The sequence below is a fragment of the Nerophis lumbriciformis genome, linkage group LG26, assembly GCF_033978685.3.
Source record: "Nerophis lumbriciformis linkage group LG26, RoL_Nlum_v2.1, whole genome shotgun sequence".
Taxonomy (NCBI): Eukaryota; Metazoa; Chordata; class Actinopteri; order Syngnathiformes; family Syngnathidae; genus Nerophis; species Nerophis lumbriciformis.
This window is the reverse complement of record NC_084573.2, coordinates 2,557,501-2,580,000: the sequence shown is the minus strand read 5'-3', so window position 1 is coordinate 2,580,000 and position 22,500 is coordinate 2,557,501. Positions and strand designations below refer to the sequence as shown.

General features: G+C 48.7%; 1 protein-coding gene across 1 annotated transcript in view; it reads left to right on the top strand.

The window, feature by feature from the left end:
• Positions 1-22,500, top strand: part of LOC133624066 (uncharacterized) — a 64,233-nt gene that overhangs the window by 29,054 nt on the left and 12,679 nt on the right. Inside the window, exons 3-6 of the mRNA XM_061987667.2 lie at positions 4,871-5,315; positions 8,526-10,538; positions 21,030-21,159; positions 21,228-21,464. Coding sequence (XP_061843651.1) covers positions 4,871-5,315; positions 8,526-10,538; positions 21,030-21,159; positions 21,228-21,464 — 2,825 coding nt within the window. The remainder of the gene's footprint in view (positions 1-4,870; positions 5,316-8,525; positions 10,539-21,029; positions 21,160-21,227; positions 21,465-22,500) is intronic.

Here is a 22,500-nt window from a genome sequence, read left to right as displayed (position 1 = left end):
GTGTATATATATATATATATATATATATATATATATATATGTGTGTGTGTGTATATATATATATATATATAATATGTGTGTGTATATATGTATGTATATATATGTGTATATATATGTATGTATGTATGTACAGTATATATGTGTATATATGTATGTATGTATGTATATATGTGTATGTGCATATATGTGTGTATATATATATATATATATATATATATATATATATATATATATATATATGTGTATATATGTATGTATATCTATGTGTATATATATGTATGTATGTACAGTATATATGTGTATATATGTGTATGTATGTATGTATATATGTGTATGTATGTATATATGTATGTATGTATATATGTAAATATATGTAGGTATGTATGTACAGTATATGTACATATATATGTATGTATACATATATACATACATATATATATACATACATATACAGTACAGGTAAAAGCCAGTAAATTAGAATATTTTGAAAAACTTGATTTATTTCAGTAATTGCATTCAAAAGGTGTAACTTGTACATTATATTTATTCATTGCACACAGACTGATGCATTCAAATGTTTATTTCATTTAATTTTGATGATTTGAAGTGGCAACAAATGAAAATCCAAAATTCCGTGTGTCACAAAATTAGAATATTACTTAAGGCTAATACAAAAAAGGGATTTTTAGAAATGTTGGCCAACTGAAAAGTATGAAAATGAAAAATATGAGCATGTACAATACTCAATACTTGGTTGGAGCTCCTTTTGCCTCAATTACGGCGTTAATGCGGCGTGGCATGGAGTCGATGAGTTTCTGGCACTGCTCAGGTGTTATGAGAGCCCAGGTTGCTCTGATAGTGGCCTTCAACTCTTCTGCGTTTTTGGGTCTGGCATTCTGCATCTTCCTTTTCACAATACCCCACAGATTTTCTATGGGGCTAAGGTCAGGGGAGTTGGCGGGCCAATTTAGAACAGAAATACCATGGTCCGTAAACCAGGCACGGGTAGATTTTGCGCTGTGTGCAGGCGCCAAGTCCTGTTGGAACTTGAAATCTCCATCTCCATAGAGCAGGTCAGCAGCAGGAAGCATGAAGTGCTCTAAAACTTGCTGGTAGACGGCTGCGTTGACCCTGGATCTCAGGAAACAGAGTGGACCGACACCAGCAGATGACATGGCACCCCAAACCATCACTGATGGTGGAAACTTTACACTAGACTTCAGGCAACGTGGATCCTGTGCCTCTCCTGTCTTCCTCCAGACTCTGGGACCTCGATTTCCAAAGGAAATGCAAAATTTGCTTTCGTCAGAAAACATGACTTTGGACCACTCAGCAGCAGTCCAGCTCTTTTTTTCCTTAGCCCAGGTGAGACGCTTTTCGCGCTGTTTCTTGGTCAACAGTGGCTTGACACGAGGTATGCGGCAGTTGAAACCCATGTCTTTCAAGCGTCTCTTGGTGGTGGATCTTGAAGCACTGACTCCAGCAGCTGTCCACTCCTTCTGAATCTCCCCCACATTTTTGAATGGTTTTTTTTTTCACAATCTTGACCAGGGCGCGGTGATCCCTATCGCTTGTACACTTTTTCTGACCACAGTTTTTCCTTCCCTTTGCCTCTCCATTAATGTGTTTGGACACAGAGCTCTGAGAACAGCCAGCCTCTTCAGCAATAACCTTTTGTGTCTTTCCCTCCTTGTGCAATGTGTCGATGGTTGCCTTTTGGACAGCTGTCAAATCTGAAGTCTTCCCCATGTTTGTGTAGGCTTCAGAACTGGACTGAGAGACCATTTAAAGCCCTTTGCAGGTGTTTTGAGTTAATCAGCTGATTAGTTTGTGGCACCAGGTGTCTTCAAAATTTAACCCTTACACAATATTCTAATTTTGTGACACACGGAATTTTGGATTTTCATTTGTTGCCACTTCAAATCATCAAAATTAAATGAAATAAACATTTGAATGCATCAGTCTGTGTGCAATGAATAAATATAATGTACAAGTTACACCTTTTGAATGCAATTACTGAAATAAATCAAGTTTTTCAAAATATTCTAATTTACTGGCTTTTACCTGTGTATATATATATATATATATATATATATGTATGCTAAAACAGTAGCATGTTTACATAAAAATGCTAACACTTAGCATGCTAACAGTTAACAAGTGTCACATACCAAGTTATATGCCTCTGGGGTAAACGGTTGCAAAACTAGCTCAAAAAGTTAGCACGCTTATTTTAGCATGCCAGAAAGCTAACGTTGGCACGCTATCAGTTAAGTGTCACATACCAAGTTACATATATGACTCCAGGGGAAACGCTCGCAAAATTAGCTCAGCGAGCTAGGACTTTAATGTTAGCATGCTAACAGTTAACAAGTGTCACATACCAAGTTATATGCCTCTGGGGTAAACGGTTGCAAAACTAGCTCAAAAAGTTAGCACGCTAATTTTAGCATGCTAGAAAGCTAGCGTTGGCACGCTATCACTTACCGGTAAGTGTCACATACCAAGTTACATATATGACTCCAGGGGAAATGCTCGCAAAATTAGCTCAGCGAGCTAGGACTTTAATGTTAGCATGCTAACAGTTAACAAGTGTCACATACCAAGTTATATGCCTCTGGGGTAAACGGTTGCAAAACTAGCTCAAAAAGTTAGCACGCTAATTTTAGCATGCCAGAAAGCTAACGTTGGCACGCTATCAGTTAAGTGTCACATACCAAGTTATATGATTCCAGGGGAAATGCTCGCAAAATTAGCTCAGAAAGCTAGCACTTTAGTGTTAGCATGCTAACGGAAACATGCATAGAGTTAGCACGTTTCAAATCCCAAGTTATATGACTGTAAAGATGTATGGCTTTACATTAAACCCCAGTTTATGGTGGCAAATTAATTACAGCAAAGTAGAAATGATTAACTATGAATGCGGTCGCAGAGGCAAAAACTCGGACATGGGAGGAGTTCGGGGAAGCTATGGAAAACGACTTCCGGACGGCTTCGAAGCAATTCTGGACCACCATCCGCAGCCTCAGGAAGGGGAAGCAGTGCACTATCAACACCGTGTATGGCGAGGATGGTGTTCTGCTGACCTCGACTGCGGATGTTGTGGATCGGTGGAGGGAATACTTCGAAGACCTCCTCAATCCCACCAACACGTCTTCCTATGAGGAAGCAGTGCCTGGGGAGTCCGTGGTGGGCTCTCCTATTTCTGGGGCTGAGGTTGCTGAGGTAGTTAAAAAGCTCCTCGGTGGCAAGGCCCCGGGGGTGGATGAGATCCGCCCGGAGTTCCTTAAGGCTCTGGATGCTGTGGGGCTGTCTTGGTTGACAAGACTCTGCAGCATCGCGTGGACATCGGGGGTGGTGCCTCTGGATTGGCAGACCAGGGTGGTGGTTCCTCTCTTTAAGAAAGGGAACCGGAGGGTGTGTTCTAACTATCGTGGGATCACACTCCTCAGCCTTCCTGGTAAGGTCTATTCAGGTGTACTGGAGAGGAGTCTACGCCGGATAGTCGAACCTCTGATTCAGGAGGAACAGTGTGGTTTTCGTCCTGGTCGTGGAACTGTGGACCAGCTCTATACTCTCGGCAGGGTCCTTGAGGGTGCATGGGAGTTTGCCCAACCAGTCTACATGTGTTTTGTGGACTTGGAGAAGGCATTCGACCGTGTCCCTCGGGAAGTCCTGTGGGGAGTGCTCAGAGAGTATGGGGTATCGGACTGTCTGATTGTGGCAGTCCGCTCCCTGTATGATCAGTGCCAGAGCTTGGTCCGCATTGCCGGTAGTAAGTCGGACACGTTTCCAGTGAGGGTTGGACTACGCCAAGGCTGCCCTTTGTCACCCATTCTGTTCATAACTTTTATGGACAGAATTTCTAGGCGCAGTCAAGGCGTTGAGGGGATCTGGTTTGGTGGCTGCAGGATTAGGTCTCTGCTTTTTGCAGATGATGTGGTCCTGATGGCTTCATCTGGCCAGGATCTTCAGCTCTCACTGGATCGGTTCACAGCCGAGTGTGAAGCGACTGGGATGAGAATCAGCACCTCCAAGTCCGAGTCCATGGTTCTCGCCCGGAAAAGGGTGGAGTGCCATCTCCGGGTTGGGGAGGAGATTTTGCCCCAAGTGGAGGAGTTCAAGTACCTCGGAGTCTTGTTCACGAGTGGGGGAAGAGTGGATCGTGAGATCGACAGGCGGATCAGTGCGGCGTCTTCAGTAATGCGGACGCTGTATCGATCCGTTGTGGTGAAGAAGGAGCTGAGCCGGAAGGCAAAGCTCTCAATTTACCGGTCGATCTACGTTCCCATCCTCACCTATGGTCATGAGCTTTGGGTTATGACCGAAAGGACAAGATCACGGGTACAAGCGGCCGAAATGAGTTTCCTCCGCCGGGTGGCAGGGCTCTCCCTTAGAGATAGGGTGAGAACCTCTGCCATCCGGGAGGAGCTCAAAGTAAAGCCGCTGCTCCTCCACATCGAGAGGAGCCAGATGAGGTGGTTCGGGCATCTGGTCAGGATGCCACCCGAACGCCTCCCTAGGGAGGTGTTTAGGGCACGTCCGACCGGTGGAGGCCGCGGGGAAGACCCAGGACACGTTGGGAAGACTATGTCTCCCGGCTGGCCTGGGAACGCCTCGGGGTCCCCCGGGAGGAGCTGGACGAAGTGGCTGGGGAGAGGGAAGTCTGGGCTTCCCTGCTTAGGCTGCTGCCCCCGCGACCCGACCTCGGATAAGCGGAAGAAGATGGATGGATGGATGGATGAATTAAATATTCGACGAGTAATATTAAAGACAGAAATGAGGTCTTAGACACAATCTTGTTTAGGGGCCACAAATAGCTGTTGGTCGCGGTTTTCTCTCTTACCTTGTTGGTTTGCCTTCTCCACAGAGCACACAGCCGACACCTCCCCCAAGTTGTCGCCCCTGCGATGTGACTTTGACCAGGACTTCCATGAAATCACCATAGCCGTGCCTCAGCTCACGCTCAACCTCCGGCCCCCGGACCACGGCGCGGGAGAGCCGGGGAGCTCCCTGGACCCGGGACACCTCCAGAAGACCCTGCCTCTCTCCGTCTCCTTGCAGAGTCTCCACCCCAGGGCCCCCGCGGACGTCCTGCACGGCACGGTGGGAGACGGGCGCCGCTGGTCCTTCGACAAGGCCGGCGAGGAGGAGACGGCGGCCATAGCGGCGGCCCTGGAGAAGAGCTGCCCCGTGCCGGGCGGGGGGGAGGAGGAGGAGGAGGAGCCGGGAGGGACGGAGACCACGCCGTGCACGGCTGCTGCAGGGAAACACACCAGCTGGTTTGGATCCAAGGAGTTGCACAGCAAACCAAGGTGATTATTCTAGATACTTCTGCCAATCTTACCTTAATAAACCTTTTCTTTGACACGCTCTAACTCGTACTAGTATAGTATGGCGGTACTAATGAATCAAAAACGGTACTATACTCTGTTTGAAAAGTCAGAGTAGTCCTAAATGTATATATACATACACACCTACATATATTTACATATATACATACATACATATATATATACATACATACATACATATATACATACATACATACATACATACATACATACATACATATATATATATATATATATATATATATATATATACATATATACATATATATATATATATATATATATATATATATATATATATATACACATACATACATATATATATACATATATACATACATACATACATACATACATATATATATATATATCCATCCATCCATCCATCCATCTTCTTCCGCTTATCCGAGGTCGGTTCGCGGGGGCAGCAGCTTAAGCAGGGAAGCCCAGACTTCCCTCTCCCCAGCCACTTCGTCCAGCTCCTCCCGGGGGATCCCGAGGCGTTCCCAGGCCAGCCGGGAGACATAGTCTTCCCAGCGTGTCCTGGGTCTTCCCCGTGGCCTCCTACCGGTCGGACGTGCCCGAAACACCTTCCTAGGGAGGCGTTCGGGTGGCATCCTGACCAGATGCCCGAACCACCTCATCTGGCTCCTCTCCATGTGGAGGAGCAGCGGCTTTACTTTGAGCTCCCCCCGAATGACAGAGCTTCTCACCCTATCTCTAAGGGAGAGCCCCGCCACTCGGCGGAGGAAACTCATTTCGGCCGCTTGTACCCGTGATCTTGTCCTTTCGGTCATGACCCAAAGCTCATGACCATAGGTGAGGATGGGAACGTAGATCGACCGGTAAATCGAGAGCTTTGCCTTCCGGCTCAGCTCCTTCTTCACCACAACGGATCGATACAGCGTCCGCATTACTGAAGACGCCGCACCGATCCGCCTGTCGATCTCACGATCCACTCTTCCCCCACTCGTGAACAAGACTCCGAGGTACTTGAACTCCTCCACTTGGGGCAAGATCTCCTCCCCAACCCGGAGATGGCACTCCACCCTTTTCCGGGCGAGAACCATGGACTCGGACTTGGAGGTGCTGATTCTCATCCCAGTCGCTTCACACTCGGCTGCGAACCGATCCAGCGAGAGCTGAAGATCCTGGCCAGATGAAGCCATCAGGACCACATCATCTGCAAAAAGCAGAGACCTAATCCTGCAGCCACCTTATAATCCGGTGCGCCTTATATATGAAAACATATCGAAAATAGGCCATTCATCGGCAGTGCGCCTTATCATCCGCCCTATGGTCCGGAAAATACAGTACGTGTTCTTCTCAGGTTTCTCTATGTTTACATTTTCACACTTTGTACTATTTTTGTTAATTAATTTATTCATTACATATTTTTGTACCTTCATTTCAAGAGTTTGTTTACATTGGCTGTTGTCCATGCTTTGATGTACTTTCTGCCTTGAGACTGAGGGGAAGTAAACATGTTAATATTTATTATATTTTTCTCCTGCTCCATATTTCCATAGGTCCTAAAATATGTCAATAAGTATCAATATGGACCAATATAAAACACTTACCGGTACATCGTGATACAGTTTTCAGCCCTGTGTACCGTATTTTCCGCACCATAAGGCGCCCTGGGTTATAAGCCGCGCCTTCAATGAACGGCATATTTCAAAACTTTGTCCACCTATAAGCCGCCCCGTGTTGTAAGCCGCATCTAACTGCGCTAAAGGAATGTCAAAAAAACAGTCAGATAGGTCAGTCAAACTTTAATAATATATTAAAACCAGCGTGATGTGGGCGCGCATGGAGTCGTATATCAACATGGACAGAGCTGCGTGAAAAAAGCCACCCGGCCTCTTCGCGTAAACTTAAACTTACCTTAACCACTCGCTCATCTTTTCTTCATCCATCCCTTCGCGTTAGCTTTTATGATGACGCCGGCTGGAAAGGTCTCTTTTGGCAAGGTCTTCCTTTTGAATATCACCATGGGTGGAAGTTTCTGGCCATTAGCATGGCAAGCTAGAACCACAGTGAAGGCTGACTTCTCATTCCCTGTGGTGCGAATATTCACCGTACGTGCTCCCGTTGTATCCACAGTGCGGTTCACAGGAATATCAGTTGTTGTGAAATAGTAATCCGTGTGCGGATGGAGAGATTGCGTCTTTTCATGAACCGGATCCCTGTCGCTTTGTAGGAGCCATTTTGTGGTCTTTACAGATGTAAACACACAAAGGAAATGATAATATCCGCGCCCTTTTTCTTCTTCTACGCGGGCGGGTGGTTGCTTACAGTAGAAGAAGAAGCGCTTCCTGTTCTATGGGGGCGGGTGCTTACCTTGGCGGTTGCTTGCGTAGAAGAAGAAGCGCTTCCTGTTCTACCGGGAAAAAAGATGGCGGCTGTTTACCGAAGTTGCGAGACCGAAACTTTATGAAAATGAATCTTAATATTTATCCATATATAAAGCGCACCGGGTTATAAGGCGCACTGTCAGCTTTTGAGAAAATTTGTGGTTTTTAGGTGCGCCTTATAGTGCGGAAAATACGGTAACTTCATAGTTAATATTGTAAATCCCACTTTCTTTATTTTAATGTATACTTTGGGTGTCTCATCCAGTTAAAGATGGAATGAGACGAGCAAGGAAGTCTTTTACATTTAGAAATAAAAAATAATAATGTGACTCCTTTAATGCGCCTTATAATCCGGTGCGCCTTATATATGAAAACATATCGAAAATAGGCCATTCATCGGCAGTGCGCCTTATCATCCGCCCTCTGGTCCGGAAAATACAGTACGTGTTCTTCTCAGGTTTCTCTATGTTTACATTTTCACACTTTGTACTATTTTTGTTACACTTAATTAATTTATTTATTCATTCATTTCAAGAGTTTGTTTACATTGGCTGTTGTCCATGCTTGTTTTGACATTTGATGTACTTTCTGCCTTGAGACTGAGGGGGAAGTAAACATGTTAACATTTATTATATTTTTCTCCTGCTCCATATTTCCATAGGTCCTAAAATATGTCAATAAGTATCAATATGGACCAATATAAGACAGCCCTGTGTAACTGCCGATATTGGGAGATCCACTGTACGAACCTTTGGTTCACCTGTGTAGACCGTCTCTAATCTAGACGACTGTGATGTTGGTTTTCCTTCCACAGCCTGGTGGTGTCCCATAAACTAGACTCGGACACTAACCCGACCTTCCTGCCCCAACATGCCCCGCATCCTCCTCCTCTGCACCGTTCTAACCCCTTCTGTCGCTCACAGCCGGCGACGCTCACCATGTCGCCCGCCAACCCCTTTCTCTCCTTCCTCCAGCACAACCCTTTTTATGAAGACATGGTAACTCCGCCCCTAACTTCCTCGCTGCCCCCTCCGCCCTCCCTTTCCAGTTCTCGGCCTCCCATAGCGCAACTCTTTCCACAGTCCCCTACGCAGTGCTGTGGCAGTCCGAGTACCGAGGACTTCGTCCCTCGTTTCACCAACGCTGCGCTCTCCACGGGAGAGGCCTTCAGCAAGAAGGCTGCCAATCCTTTTACCGGGGATCAGGAACCCGATCCGCAGTGGGACGAATCCTTTGAGGCGTTTGCATCTGATAGGCTGCAAGTTCCCCAAGACTGCACCACAGCTGACCAAATATGCCAAGGCTTTGTCAGTTCCCGCCCTCAAGAACACGGCACGGATCAAGGGACAAATACCAATGGCAATCCTAAACCTTCAGGTCTCACCATTCACTGTCTGGACACGATCCCTGAGGATGCAAGCTTTGACTACCACAATGAAATCTTCAGCACGTTCGCAAACTCACAATCATTCCCTCACCCTGAATTGCATCAAGCTAACAGCAGCACTAACACAAACATCTTAACTGACGCTAACACTCATCCCGCCGCCTGTCACACCTCCAGTTTGCCGGATCCTGCCGGCTCCTCGGGTATAGGCAGTTCTGTCGACGACGACTTCCTCTCCTGCCTTTCTTCGTATTCATTGTCAGACATATTCTCTGCTAGCTCCTCAGATGAAACCGAGCCACAAAAGAGTGAAAGAAGTGTTCTCAGCTCAGAGATTTTGTCTGAATCAGCTATCCCTTATCAGGATTGTAGTGCTTCCGATTATCTTCCTACTGGTGCAGCCCAAAAAACTATGATTCCGAACGAGCATGAGACTGTAGAGGCAGACTGGTCGGATCCAGAGGGGTCAACAGTCCTTACCCTGGGATTGACAGGTGCAGATATACAGACGCCAACAAAAAAGGACCTGCATCCAAAGCCCAATATCTCTCCACCGTCTAACCACCAAAATGAAGAGAAATGCCAAGGTGAATCTAGTGGATCGATGCTGGCCTTTTCAGGTCCCAGTGATAAACCGTTTTCCACTCTTCCATCTCTCTACATCCCAACTCCCTCCCCGGACACCAGGAAGTCCTTGCCCCTCGAGGACATGGGAGGACAGGAAGGTCACCAACAGCCTCTTGGACCCTTTAGGCTTTTTGGCGAGCCCTTCACCGCCAACTCTAAGACATTTGACCAGAATGCCAGTATTTTTCTCCAAAGCCTCTATGTGACCCCTGACTCGCAGCGCTACCAAAACCGCCGGTCACAACCGTCTTCCGTGTTAGAGTTCACTAAGAAGCTCGATTCTGAGAACTCCAACTTGTGTGAGGAGTTCGGGACTATTCCGAGCCCAGAGGATTCCAACAGTAGTTCAAAAAAACAAATTGACTGGTTTCCACAGTGTCTGGTCATGCAGGACAAAACGGGTACTTGTGAGCCAGGTATCACAGCAAATGGTGACGAGAGATTGCCAGTTCTCCCTGCGACTCTAAAAGACTTTCATTTAAAAGCCAGACGTAGCGCCGTTTTAGATGACATGTTTGTGAGAAAGCCGCTGCTATTGTACCGCTCCCGGTCCGAAGGAACCCTCGCAACCACCCTGGACAATCTCCTCCCACTCTCTCTCTGGAACGAGCTCCAGGAGTTGTCCTCTTCCCAGTGTGACCCCTCCCTTTTCACCCCCTCTGCTGCTCCTTTAACTCCTCAAAATAGCTGCCTCCTGTTTCTCCCGTCCCCTCTTTCCGGCGCCTCTGCGCCACCCAGCGTGTTCGAGTCGCCCGCCCGTGCAAAGCCAAAACTTCAGGAGGCGCAGGAACGCCGGCAGTGTCGGGAGAACAGGTGAGGTCGCGCATGCTCAATCAGGTGGAGGGAAGCACTTTCTTTTCCGCCCTCCGTCTTCCGGACTGTCCTCTCCGTTAACTGGCCCGCCTTCCGCCTGCTTGTTCTCTGTGCCGCTGACTCCAAAGGGGACCCTGAGTTGTGGTGTGACCTTCTCTTTTTATCACTCTGTTAACACACAAACGCACTAATCCTGTCAGAGCTTCCTCCGTAGGTGTCCTGTCTTCGTGGTATTCGGGAGGGGAAACACTGCCTCCGGCCAATTAGCAGTTATTATTTTCCGCCGATTCTTACCACAAACCCTTCCTTTTCCTACGCACACAAGCACCATCCCCCCTTCCTCTTATAGGACCTGTTAGTGTTCTCACCCCCCCCTCCCCCAAAAAAGGTGTTGTTGTGTTACTGATAGCGTTTCTTTTTCACCCGGGGGCAATAACTCACTTAACACAATGTTTGCATGCAGGCACACAATTAAAACCACTTCAGAATAAATTCAGCGACGTTCATTTCCAAAGAAGAGCCTCTACACCAGACCTGGGCAAAACTCGGCCCGCGGGCCACATGCGGCCCGTTAAGATTTTCAATCCGGCTTTAATTTTTTTAGACCTTTAACATCAAAACTGTAGCCGCCATTATGGTGTGCAGTGCTGTTTTTAAATTACCGTAAGTCTTGAACTATAATTGTCGAAATCTGCGTTTCTGGTGTTATACGAGTTATTACTGACAACTTCAAAGGGTGAGCTAGCCTCGGGGTTAGCAGCTCGGGCTTTTAGCCTAGTAGCTAGCACGCTAACCTCTCAATCGGGCCTAAGCTACAATGGTGCCGTGACCCGGATTGGAGTGAGTGAGGATTAGTAGGGTGAGTTTAACAGAGGCCAGCCAGGGTGTGTGGGTCTTTTGTACCTTAATAAACCTTAATTCCCTGACAACTTCAAAGGGTGTGCTACCCTCTGGGTTAGCAGCTCGGGCTTGTAGCCTAGTAGCTAGAACACTAACCTCTCAATCGGGCCTAAGCTACAATGGTGCCGTGACCCGGATTGCAGCGAGTGAGGTTTAGTAGGGTGAGTTTAACAGATGCCAGCCAGGGTGTGTGGGTCTTTTGTACCTTGATAAACCTTACTCCCTGACTACTTCAAAGGGTGTGCTAGCCTCTGGGTTAGTAGCTCGGGCTTTTAGCCTAGTAGCTAGCACGCTAACCTCTCAATCGGGCCTAAGCTACAATGGTGCCGTGACCCGTATTGGAGTGAGTGAGGTTTAGTAGGGTGAGTTTAACAAATGCCAGCCGGGGTGTGTGGGTCTTTTGTCCCTTGATAAACCTTACTCCCTGACAACCTCAAAGGGTGAGCTAGCCTCTGGGTTAGCAGTTCGGGCTTTTAGCCTAGTAGCTAGCACGCTAACCTCTCAATCGGGCCTCAGCTACAATGGTGCCGTGCCCCGGTTTGGAGTGAGTGAGGTTTAGTAGCGTGAGTTTAACCGATGCAAGCCAGGTTGTGTGGGTCTTTTGTACCTTGATAAACCTTAATTCCCTGACAACTTCAAAGGGTGTGCTAGCCTCTGGGTTAGCAGATCTTGCTTTTAGCCTAGTAGCTAGCACGCTAACCTCTCAATCGGGCCTAAGCTACAATGGTGCCGTGACCCGGATTGCAGTGAGTGAGGTTTAGTAGGGTGAGTTTAACAGAGGCCAGCCAGGGTGTGTGGGTCTTTTGTACCTTGATAAACCTTACTCCCTGACAACTTCAAAGGGTGTGCTAGCCTCTGGGTTAGTAGCTCAGGCTTTTAGCCTAGTAGCTAGCACGCTAACCTCTCAATCGGGCCTAAGCTACAATGGTGCCGTGACCCGGATTGGAGTGAGTGAGGATAAGTAGGGTGAGTTTAACAGAGGCCAGCCAGGGTGTGTGGGTCTTTTGTACTTTGATAAACCTTACTCCCTGACAACTTCAAAGGGTGTGCTAGCCTCTGGGTTAGCAGCTCGGGCTTTTAGCCTAGTAGCTAGCACGCTAACCTCTCAATCGGGCCTCGGCTACAATGGTGCCTTGACCCGGATTGGAGTGAGTGAGGATTAGTAGGGTGAGTTTAACAGAGGCCAGCCAGAGTGTGTGGGTCTTTTGTACCTTGATAAACCTTACTCCCTGACAACTTCAAAGGGTGTGTTAGCCTCTGGGTTAGTAGCTCGGGCTTTTAGCCTAGTAGCTAGCACGCTAACCTCTCAATCGGGCCTCAACTACAATGGTGCCGTGACCCGGATTGGAGTGAGTGAGGATTAGTAGGGTGAGTTTAACAGAGGCCAGCCAGGGTGTGTGGGTCTTTTGTACCTTGATAAACCTTACTCCCTGACAACTTCAAAGGGTGTGCTAGCCTCTGGGTTAGCAGCTCGGGCTTGTAGCCTAGTAGCTAGCACACAAACCTCTCAATCGGGCCTCAGCTACAATGGTGCCGTGACCCGGATTGGAGTGAGTGAGGTTTAGTAGGATGAGTTTAACAGAGGCCAGCACGCGCTTTGAAGTTGTCAGGAAATGATGTGTACCAACATACCTTTGGCCCAGTCACCCTGGCTGACCTCTGTTTCCCTCACCCCCCTAAGCCTCACTCACACTAATCCGGGTCACGGCACCATTGTAGCGGTTCTGTGTTGTGTTTTTGATCCTCCCATCCTTCCACCCCTCCGTACGGGTAGCGAACCTAATGGAGTTAATGAAGTTGTCAGGGAGTGAGGTGTACCAACGTACACATGGCCCAGTCACCCTTGCTGGCCTCCGCTACAATGGTGCCGTGACCCGGATTGGAGTGAGTGAGGTTTAGTAGGGTGAGTTCAACAGAGGCCAGCACGCCCTTTGAAGTTGTCAGGGAGTGAGGTGTACCAACGTGCCTATGACCCAGTCACCCTGGCTGACCTCTGTTACCCTCACCCCCATAAGCATCACTCAAACTAATCCGGGTCACGGCACCATTGCAGCGGCTCTGTGTTGTGTTTCTGATCGTCCCATCCTTCCACCGTTCCGAACGGGTAGCGAACTTAATGGAGTTAATGAAGTTGTCAGCAAGTGAGGTGTACCAACGTACACATGGCCCAGTCACCACAATGGTGCCGTGACCCGGATTGGAGTAAGTAAGGTTTAGTGGGGTGAGTTTAACAGAGGCCAGCCAGGGTGTGTGGGTCTTTTTTACCTTGATAAACCTTACTCCCTGACAACTTCAAAGGGCGAGCCTCTGGGTTCGCAGCTCGGTCTTTTAGCCTAGTAGCTAGCACGCTAACCTCTCAATCAGGCCTCAGCTACAATGGTGCCGTGACCCGGATTGGAGTGAGTGAGGTTTAGTAGGATGAGTTTAACAGAGGCCAGGCATGGTGTGTGGGTCTTTTGTACCTTGATAAACCTTACTCCCTGAGAACCTTAAAGGTTGAGCTAGCCTCTGGGTTAGCAGTTCGGGCTTTTAGCCTAGTAGCTAGCATGCTAACCTCTCAATCAGGCCTCAGCTACAATGGTGCCCTGACCTGGAATGGAGTGAGTGAGGTTTAGTAGGGTGAGTTTAACAGAGGCCAGCCAGGGTGTGTGGGTCTTTTGTACTTTGATAAACCTTACTCCCTGACAACTTCAAAGGGTGTGCTAGCCTCTGGGTTAGTAGCTCGGGCTTTTAGCCTAGTAGCTAGCACGCTAACCTCTCAATCGGGCCTCAGCTACAATGGTGCCGTGACCCAGATTGGAGTGAATGAGGTTTAGTAGGGTGAGTTTAACCGATGCAAGCCAGGTTGTGTCGGTCTTTTGTACCTTGATAAACCTTACTCCCTGACAACTTCAAAGGGTGTGCTAGCCTCTGGGTTAGCAGATCGGGCTTTTAGCCTAATAGCTAGCACGCTAACCTCTCAATCGGGCCTCAACTACAATGGTGTTGTGACCCGGATTGGAGTGAGTGAGGATTAGTAGGGTGAGTTTAACAGAGGCCAGCCAGGGTGTGTGGGTCTTTTGTACCTTGATAAACCTTACTCCCTGACAACTTCAAAGGGTGTGCTAGCCTCTGGGTTAGCAGATCGGGCTTTTAGCCTAGTAGCTAGCACGCTAACCTCTCAATCGGGCCTCGGCTACAATGGTGCCTTGACCCGGATTGGAGTGAGTGAGGATTAGTAGGGTGAGTTTAACAGAGGCCAGCCAGAGTGTGTGGGTCTTTTGTACCTTGATAAACCTTACTCCCTGACAACTTCAAAGGGTGTGCTAGCCTCGGGGTTAGCAGCTCAGGCTTTTAGCCTAGTAGCTAGCACGCTAACCTCTCAATCGGGCCTCAGCTACAATGTTGCCGTGACCCGTATTGGAGTGAGTGAGGTTTAGTAGGGTGAGTTTAACAGATGCCAGCCAGGGTGTGTGGGTCTTTTGTACCTTGATAAACCTTACTCCCTGACAACTTCAAAGGGTGTGCTAGCCTCTGGGTTAGTAGCTCGGGCTTTTAGCCTAGTAGCTAGCACGCTAACCTCTCAATCGGGCCTAAGCTACAATGGTGCCGTGACCCGGATAGGAGTGAGTGAGGTTTAGTAGGGTGAGTTTAACCGATGCAAGCCAGGTTGTGTGGGTCTTTTGTACCTTGATAAACCTTAATTCCCTGACAACTTCAAAGGGTGTGCTAGCCTCTGGGTTAGTAGCTCGGGCTTTTAGCCTAGTAGCTAGCACGCTAACCTCTCAATCGGGCCTCAGCTACAATGGTGCCGTGACCCGGATTAGAGTGAGTGAGGTTTAGTAGGATGAGTTTAACAGAGGCCAGCCAGGGTGTGTGGGTCTTTTGTACCTTGATAAACCTCACTCCCTGACAACTTCAAAGGGTATGCTAGCCTCTGTGTTAGTAGCTCGGGCTTTTAGCCTAGTAGCTAGCAAGCTAACCTCTCAATCGGGCCTCAACTACAATGGTGCCGTGACCCGGATTGGAGTGTGTGAGGTTTAGTAGGGTGAGTTTAACCGATGCAAGCCAGGTTGTGTGGGTCTTTTGTACCTTGATAAACCTTACTCCCTGAGCACCTCAAAGGTTGAGCTAGCCTCTGGGTTAGCAGTTCGGGCTTTTAGCCTAGTAGCTAGTATGCTAACCTCTCAATCAGGCCTCAGCTACAATGGTGCCCTGACCTGGAATGGAGTGAGTGAGGTTTAGTAGGGTGAGTTTAACAGAGGCCAGCACGCCCTTTGAAGTTGTCAGGGAGTGAGGTGTAACAACGTGCCTATGACCCAGTCACCCTGGCTGACCTCTGTTACCCTCACCCCCATAAGCCTCACTCACACTAATCCGGGTCACGGCACCACTGCAGCGGCTCTGTGTTGTGTTTCTGATCGTCCCATCCTTCCACCGCTCCGAACGGGGAGCGAACTTAATGGAGTTACTGAAGTTGTCAGGAAGTGAGGTGTACCAACGTACACATGGCCCAGTCACCGCAATGGTGCCGTGACCCGGATTGGAGTAAGTGAGGTTTAGTGGGGTGAGTTTAACAGAGGCCAGCCAGGGTGTGTGGGTCTTTTTTACCTTGATAAACCTTACTCCCTGACAACTTCAAAGGGCGAGCCTCTGGGTTCGCAGCTCGGTCTTTTAGCCTAGTAGCTAGCACGCTAACCTCTCAATCAGGCCTCAGCTACAATGGTGCCGTGACCCGGATTGGAGTGAGTGAGGTTTAGTAGGATGAGTTTAACAGAGGCCAGGCATGGTGTGTGGGTCTTTTGTACCTTGATAAACCTTACTCCCTGAGAACCTTAAAGGTTGAGCTAGCCTCTGGGTTAGCAGTTCGGGCTTTTAGCCTAGTAGCTAGCATGCTAACCTCTCAATCAGGCCTCAGCTACAATGGTGCCCTGACCTGGAATGGAGTGAGTGAGGTTTAGTAGGGTGAGTTTAACAGAGGCCAGCCAGGGTGTGTGGGTCTTTTGTACTTTGATAAACCTTACTCCCTGACAACTTCAAAGGGTGTGCTAGCCTCTGGGTTAGTAGCTCGGGCTTTTAGCCTAGTAGCTAGCACGCTAACCTCTCAATCGGGCCTCAGCTACAATGGTGCCGTGACCCAGATTGGAGTGAATGAGGTTTAGTAGGGTGAGTTTAACCGATGCAAGCCAGGTTGTGTCGGTCTTTTGTACCTTGATAAACCTTACTCCCTGACAACTTCAAAGGGTGTGCTAGCCTCTGGGTTAGCAGATCGGGCTTTTAGCCTAATAGCTAGCACGCTAACCTCTCAATCGGGCCTCAACTACAATGGTGTTGTGACCCGGATTGGAGTGAGTGAGGATTAGTAGGGTGAGTTTAACAGAGGCCAGCCAGGGTGTGTGGGTCTTTTGTACCTTGATAAACCTTACTCCCTGACAACTTCAAAGGGTGTGCTAGCCTCTGGGTTAGCAGATCGGGCTTTTAGCCTAGTAGCTAGCACGCTAACCTCTCAATCGGGCCTCGGCTACAATGGTGCCTTGACCCGGATTGGAGTGAGTGAGGATTAGTAGGGTGAGTTTAACAGAGGCCAGCCAGAGTGTGTGGGTCTTTTGTACCTTGATAAACCTTACTCCCTGACAACTTCAAAGGGTGTGCTAGCCTCGGGGTTAGCAGCTCAGGCTTTTAGCCTAGTAGCTAGCACGCTAACCTCTCAATCGGGCCTCAGCTACAATGTTGCCGTGACCCGTATTGGAGTGAGTGAGGTTTAGTAGGGTGAGTTTAACAGATGCCAGCCAGGGTGTGTGGGTCTTTTGTACCTTGATAAACCTTACTCCCTGACAACTTCAAAGGGTGTGCTAGCCTCTGGGTTAGTAGCTCGGGCTTTTAGCCTAGTAGCTAGCACGCTAACCTCTCAATCGGGCCTAAGCTACAATGGTGCCGTGACCCGGATAGGAGTGAGTGAGGTTTAGTAGGGTGAGTTTAACCGATGCAAGCCAGGTTGTGTGGGTCTTTTGTACCTTGATAAACCTTAATTCCCTGACAACTTCAAAGGGTGTGCTAGCCTCTGGGTTAGTAGCTCGGGCTTTTAGCCTAGTAGCTAGCACGCTAACCTCTCAATCGGGCCTCAGCTACAATGGTGCCGTGACCCGGATTAGAGTGAGTGAGGTTTAGTAGGATGAGTTTAACAGAGGCCAGCCAGGGTGTGTGGGTCTTTTGTACCTTGATAAACCTCACTCCCTGACAACTTCAAAGGGTATGCTAGCCTCTGTGTTAGTAGCTCGGGCTTTTAGCCTAGTAGCTAGCAAGCTAACCTCTCAATCGGGCCTCAACTACAATGGTGCCGTGACCCGGATTGGAGTGTGTGAGGTTTAGTAGGGTGAGTTTAACCGATGCAAGCCAGGTTGTGTGGGTCTTTTGTACCTTGATAAACCTTACTCCCTGAGCACCTCAAAGGTTGAGCTAGCCTCTGGGTTAGCAGTTCGGGCTTTTAGCCTAGTAGCTAGTATGCTAACCTCTCAATCAGGCCTCAGCTACAATGGTGCCCTGACCTGGAATGGAGTGAGTGAGGTTTAGTAGGGTGAGTTTAACAGAGGCCAGCACGCCCTTTGAAGTTGTCAGGGAGTGAGGTGTAACAACGTGCCTATGACCCAGTCACCCTGGCTGACCTCTGTTACCCTCACCCCCATAAGCCTCACTCACACTAATCCGGGTCACGGCACCACTGCAGCGGCTCTGTGTTGTGTTTCTGATCGTCCCATCCTTCCACCGCTCCGAACGGGGAGCGAACTTAATGGAGTTACTGAAGTTGTCAGGAAGTGAGGTGTACCAACGTACACATGGCCCAGTCACCGCAATGGTGCCGTGACCCGGATTGGAGTAAGTGAGGTTTAGTGGGGTGAGTTTAACAGAGGCCAGCCAGGGTGTGTGGGTCTTTTTTACCTTGATAAACCTTACTCCCTGACAACTTCAAAGGGCGAGCCTCTGGGTTCGCAGCTCGGTCTTTTAGCCTAGTAGCTAGCACGCTAACCTCTCAATCAGGCCTCAGCTACAATGGTGCCGTGACCCGGATTGGAGTGAGTGAGGTTTAGTAGGATGAGTTTAACAGAGGCCAGGCATGGTGTGTGGGTCTTTTGTACCTTGATAAACCTTACTCCCTGAGAACCTTAAAGGTTGAGCTAGCCTCTGGGTTAGCAGTTCGGGCTTTTAGCCTAGTAGCTAGCATGCTAACCTCTCAATCAGGCCTCAGCTACAATGGTGCCCTGACCTGGAATGGAGTGAGTGAGGTTTAGTAGGGTGAGTTTAACAGAGGCCAGCCAGGGTGTGTGGGTCTTTTGTACTTTGATAAACCTTACTCCCTGACAACTTCAAAGGGTGTGCTAGCCTCTGGGTTAGTAGCTCGGGCTTTTAGCCTAGTAGCTAGCACGCTAACCTCTCAATCGGGCCTCAGCTACAATGGTGCCGTGACCCAGATTGGAGTGAATGAGGTTTAGTAGGGTGAGTTTAACCGATGCAAGCCAGGTTGTGTCGGTCTTTTGTACCTTGATAAACCTTACTCCCTGACAACTTCAAAGGGTGTGCTAGCCTCTGGGTTAGCAGATCGGGCTTTTAGCCTAATAGCTAGCACGCTAACCTCTCAATCGGGCCTCAACTACAATGGTGTTGTGACCCGGATTGGAGTGAGTGAGGATTAGTAGGGTGAGTTTAACAGAGGCCAGCCAGGGTGTGTGGGTCTTTTGTACCTTGATAAACCTTACTCCCTGACAACTTCAAAGGGTGTGCTAGCCTCTGGGTTAGCAGATCGGGCTTTTAGCCTAGTAGCTAGCACGCTAACCTCTCAATCGGGCCTCGGCTACAATGGTGCCTTGACCCGGATTGGAGTGAGTGAGGATTAGTAGGGTGAGTTTAACAGAGGCCAGCCAGAGTGTGTGGGTCTTTTGTACCTTGATAAACCTTACTCCCTGACAACTTCAAAGGGTGTGCTAGCCTCGGGGTTAGCAGCTCAGGCTTTTAGCCTAGTAGCTAGCACGCTAACCTCTCAATCGGGCCTCAGCTACAATGTTGCCGTGACCCGTATTGGAGTGAGTGAGGTTTAGTAGGGTGAGTTTAACAGATGCCAGCCAGGGTGTGTGGGTCTTTTGTACCTTGATAAACCTTACTCCCTGACAACTTCAAAGGGTGTGCTAGCCTCTGGGTTAGTAGCTCGGGCTTTTAGCCTAGTAGCTAGCACGCTAACCTCTCAATCGGGCCTAAGCTACAATGGTGCCGTGACCCGGATAGGAGTGAGTGAGGTTTAGTAGGGTGAGTTTAACCGATGCAAGCCAGGTTGTGTGGGTCTTTTGTACCTTGATAAACCTTAATTCCCTGACAACTTCAAAGGGTGTGCTAGCCTCTGGGTTAGTAGCTCGGGCTTTTAGCCTAGTAGCTAGCACGCTAACCTCTCAATCGGGCCTCAGCTACAATGGTGCCGTGACCCGGATTAGAGTGAGTGAGGTTTAGTAGGATGAGTTTAACAGAGGCCAGCCAGGGTGTGTGGGTCTTTTGTACCTTGATAAACCTCACTCCCTGACAACTTCAAAGGGTATGCTAGCCTCTGTGTTAGTAGCTCGGGCTTTTAGCCTAGTAGCTAGCAAGATAACCTCTCAATCGGGCCTCAACTACAATGGTGCCGTGACCCGGATTGGAGTGTGTGAGGTTTAGTAGGGTGAGTTTAACCGATGCAAGCCAGGTTGTGTGGGTCTTTTGTACCTTGATAAACCTTACTCCCTGAGCACCTCAAAGGTTGAGCTAGCCTCTGGGTTAGCAGTTCGGGCTTTTAGCCTAGTAGCTAGTATGCTAACCTCTCAATCAGGCCTCAGCTACAATGGTGCCCTGACCTGGAATGGAGTGAGTGAGGTTTAGTAGGGTGAGTTTAACAGAGGCCAGCACGCCCTTTGAAGTTGTCAGGGAGTGAGGTGTAACAACGTGCCTATGACCCAGTCACCCTGGCTGACCTCTGTTACCCTCACCCCCATAAGCCTCACTCACACTAATCCGGGTCACGGCACCACTGCAGCGGCTCTGTGTTGTGTTTCTGATCGTCCCATCCTTCCACCGCTCCGAACGGGGAGCGAACTTAATGGAGTTACTGAAGTTGTCAGGAAGTGAGGTGTACCAACGTACACATGGCCCAGTCACCGCAATGGTGCCGTGACCCGGATTGGAGTAAGTGAGGTTTAGTGGGGTGAGTTTAACAGAGGCCAGCCAGGGTGTGTGGGTCTTTTTTACCTTGATAAACCTTACTCCCTGACAACTTCAAAGGGCGAGGGGTTCGCAGCTCGGTCTTTTAGCCTAGTAGCTAGCACGCTAACCTCTCAATCGGGCCTCAGCTACAATGGTGCCGTGACCCGGATTGGAGTGAGTGAGGTTTAGTAGGATGAGTTTAACAGAGGCCAGGCATGGTGTGTGGGTCTTTTGTACCTTGATAAACCTCACTCCCTGACAACTTCAAAGGGTGTGCTAGCCTCTGGGTTAGCAGCACAGGCTTTTAGCCTAGTAGCACGGCAACCTCTCAATGGGGCGGTAGATCAAAAACCCGAGAGTGAACCTGCCTGTTGTTGCCATTGTTCCCCCATGCAGCCCCCACCCGGTGAAGCCCCTGAGCACCGGCATGCCGGCTGAAGGCCGCTCGGTCCTGGAGAAGCTGAAGTCCACCATCCACCCTGGGAGGAGCAGCCACCCCGGCGAGCAGGAGACCGAGGAGAAGAAGGTTGAATTGATTTCCTTGTACCCAACATTTTGTCCGTACTCACAATCCCCGCCTCGTCGCACCTCCAGGCTCTGACCGAGGGCGCGGGTTCCTACTACCACCTGACCCACAGCGAGCTGATCGGGCTGCTGGTGCGGCGGGAGGCGGAGCTGGAGAGGAGGAAGGCGGAGTTTCAGCAGCAGAAGGCCCTGCTTGCCAAGCGGGAGGCGGAGCTGAGGAGGTTGAAGCCCCAGGTCCGAGACCTGGAGGACTACATTGACACGTTGCTGGTGCGCATCATGGAGCAGACGCCCACGCTCCTGCAGGTGCGCTCCAAGTTGAAATGACCTCGCGCTTTAGTCTCTTGGCGTTCACCTGCGCAGCACGCTTTCTAGTCTTTTGATACCAGTCTTTAGGCACCAGGAGATGACAAGGAGGGTGTGGTCTTCACCAATGCTGGTCCTCAGGTTGTTTTCGGGTCACCCGGTTAACAGTTTTAAGTTGACCCCTGTCGCCTCCCCTTTTGCGTCACTCGATTACGAACAATGGAAAATTCCCTTCATTTAGAACAGGGGTGTCCAAACTCCTCAATGGTGGTTTATCCCTAACCCAACTTTTGGGTTGAATTTATTTAACTCAAAAGTTGGGTAAAGCTAACTCAATGGTGGTTTATCCCTTACCCAACTTTTGGGTTTAATATATTTAAGCCAAAAGTCCAGCTTAATTGTGACATATTTGACATACTTGTCATTTAAAATGTGCACAGTACAGCATGTACCTATATGACCCAAGCCGAACAACCCTTCCCAGTCACGGCGCACATCATCTGCAAGCCACACAAAAAGGTCACGCGTGACACAACCCGCTCACTGAACTTTGTGGATATTATAAAACATTGTCCAAACGCAACACGTCACTCAAAATTACACCCGTTTTAAACCCCCTGCAATGCATGATGGGAAAAAAATGCAAAGCACACTCTCCACACTTATCCATGTTTGGCGCATTTTAGCTGCTTGATATTTCTGATTGATTACAAATCTTTAAGGAGGTCGTCACGGAAGTAAACAATGTAGGACTCGAACTTTCACAAACTCTTAATACCGAATTATATTAATTATTTATCCAGTATATATATATATATATATATATATATATATATATATATATATATATATATATATATATATATATATATATATATATATATATATATATATATATATATATATATACAGGGACGGCGTGGCGCAGTGGGAGAGTGGCTGTGTGCAACCCGAGGGTCCCTGGTTCAATCCCCACCTAGTACCAACCTCGTCATGTCCGTTGTGTCCTGAGCAAGACACTTCACCCTTGCTCCTG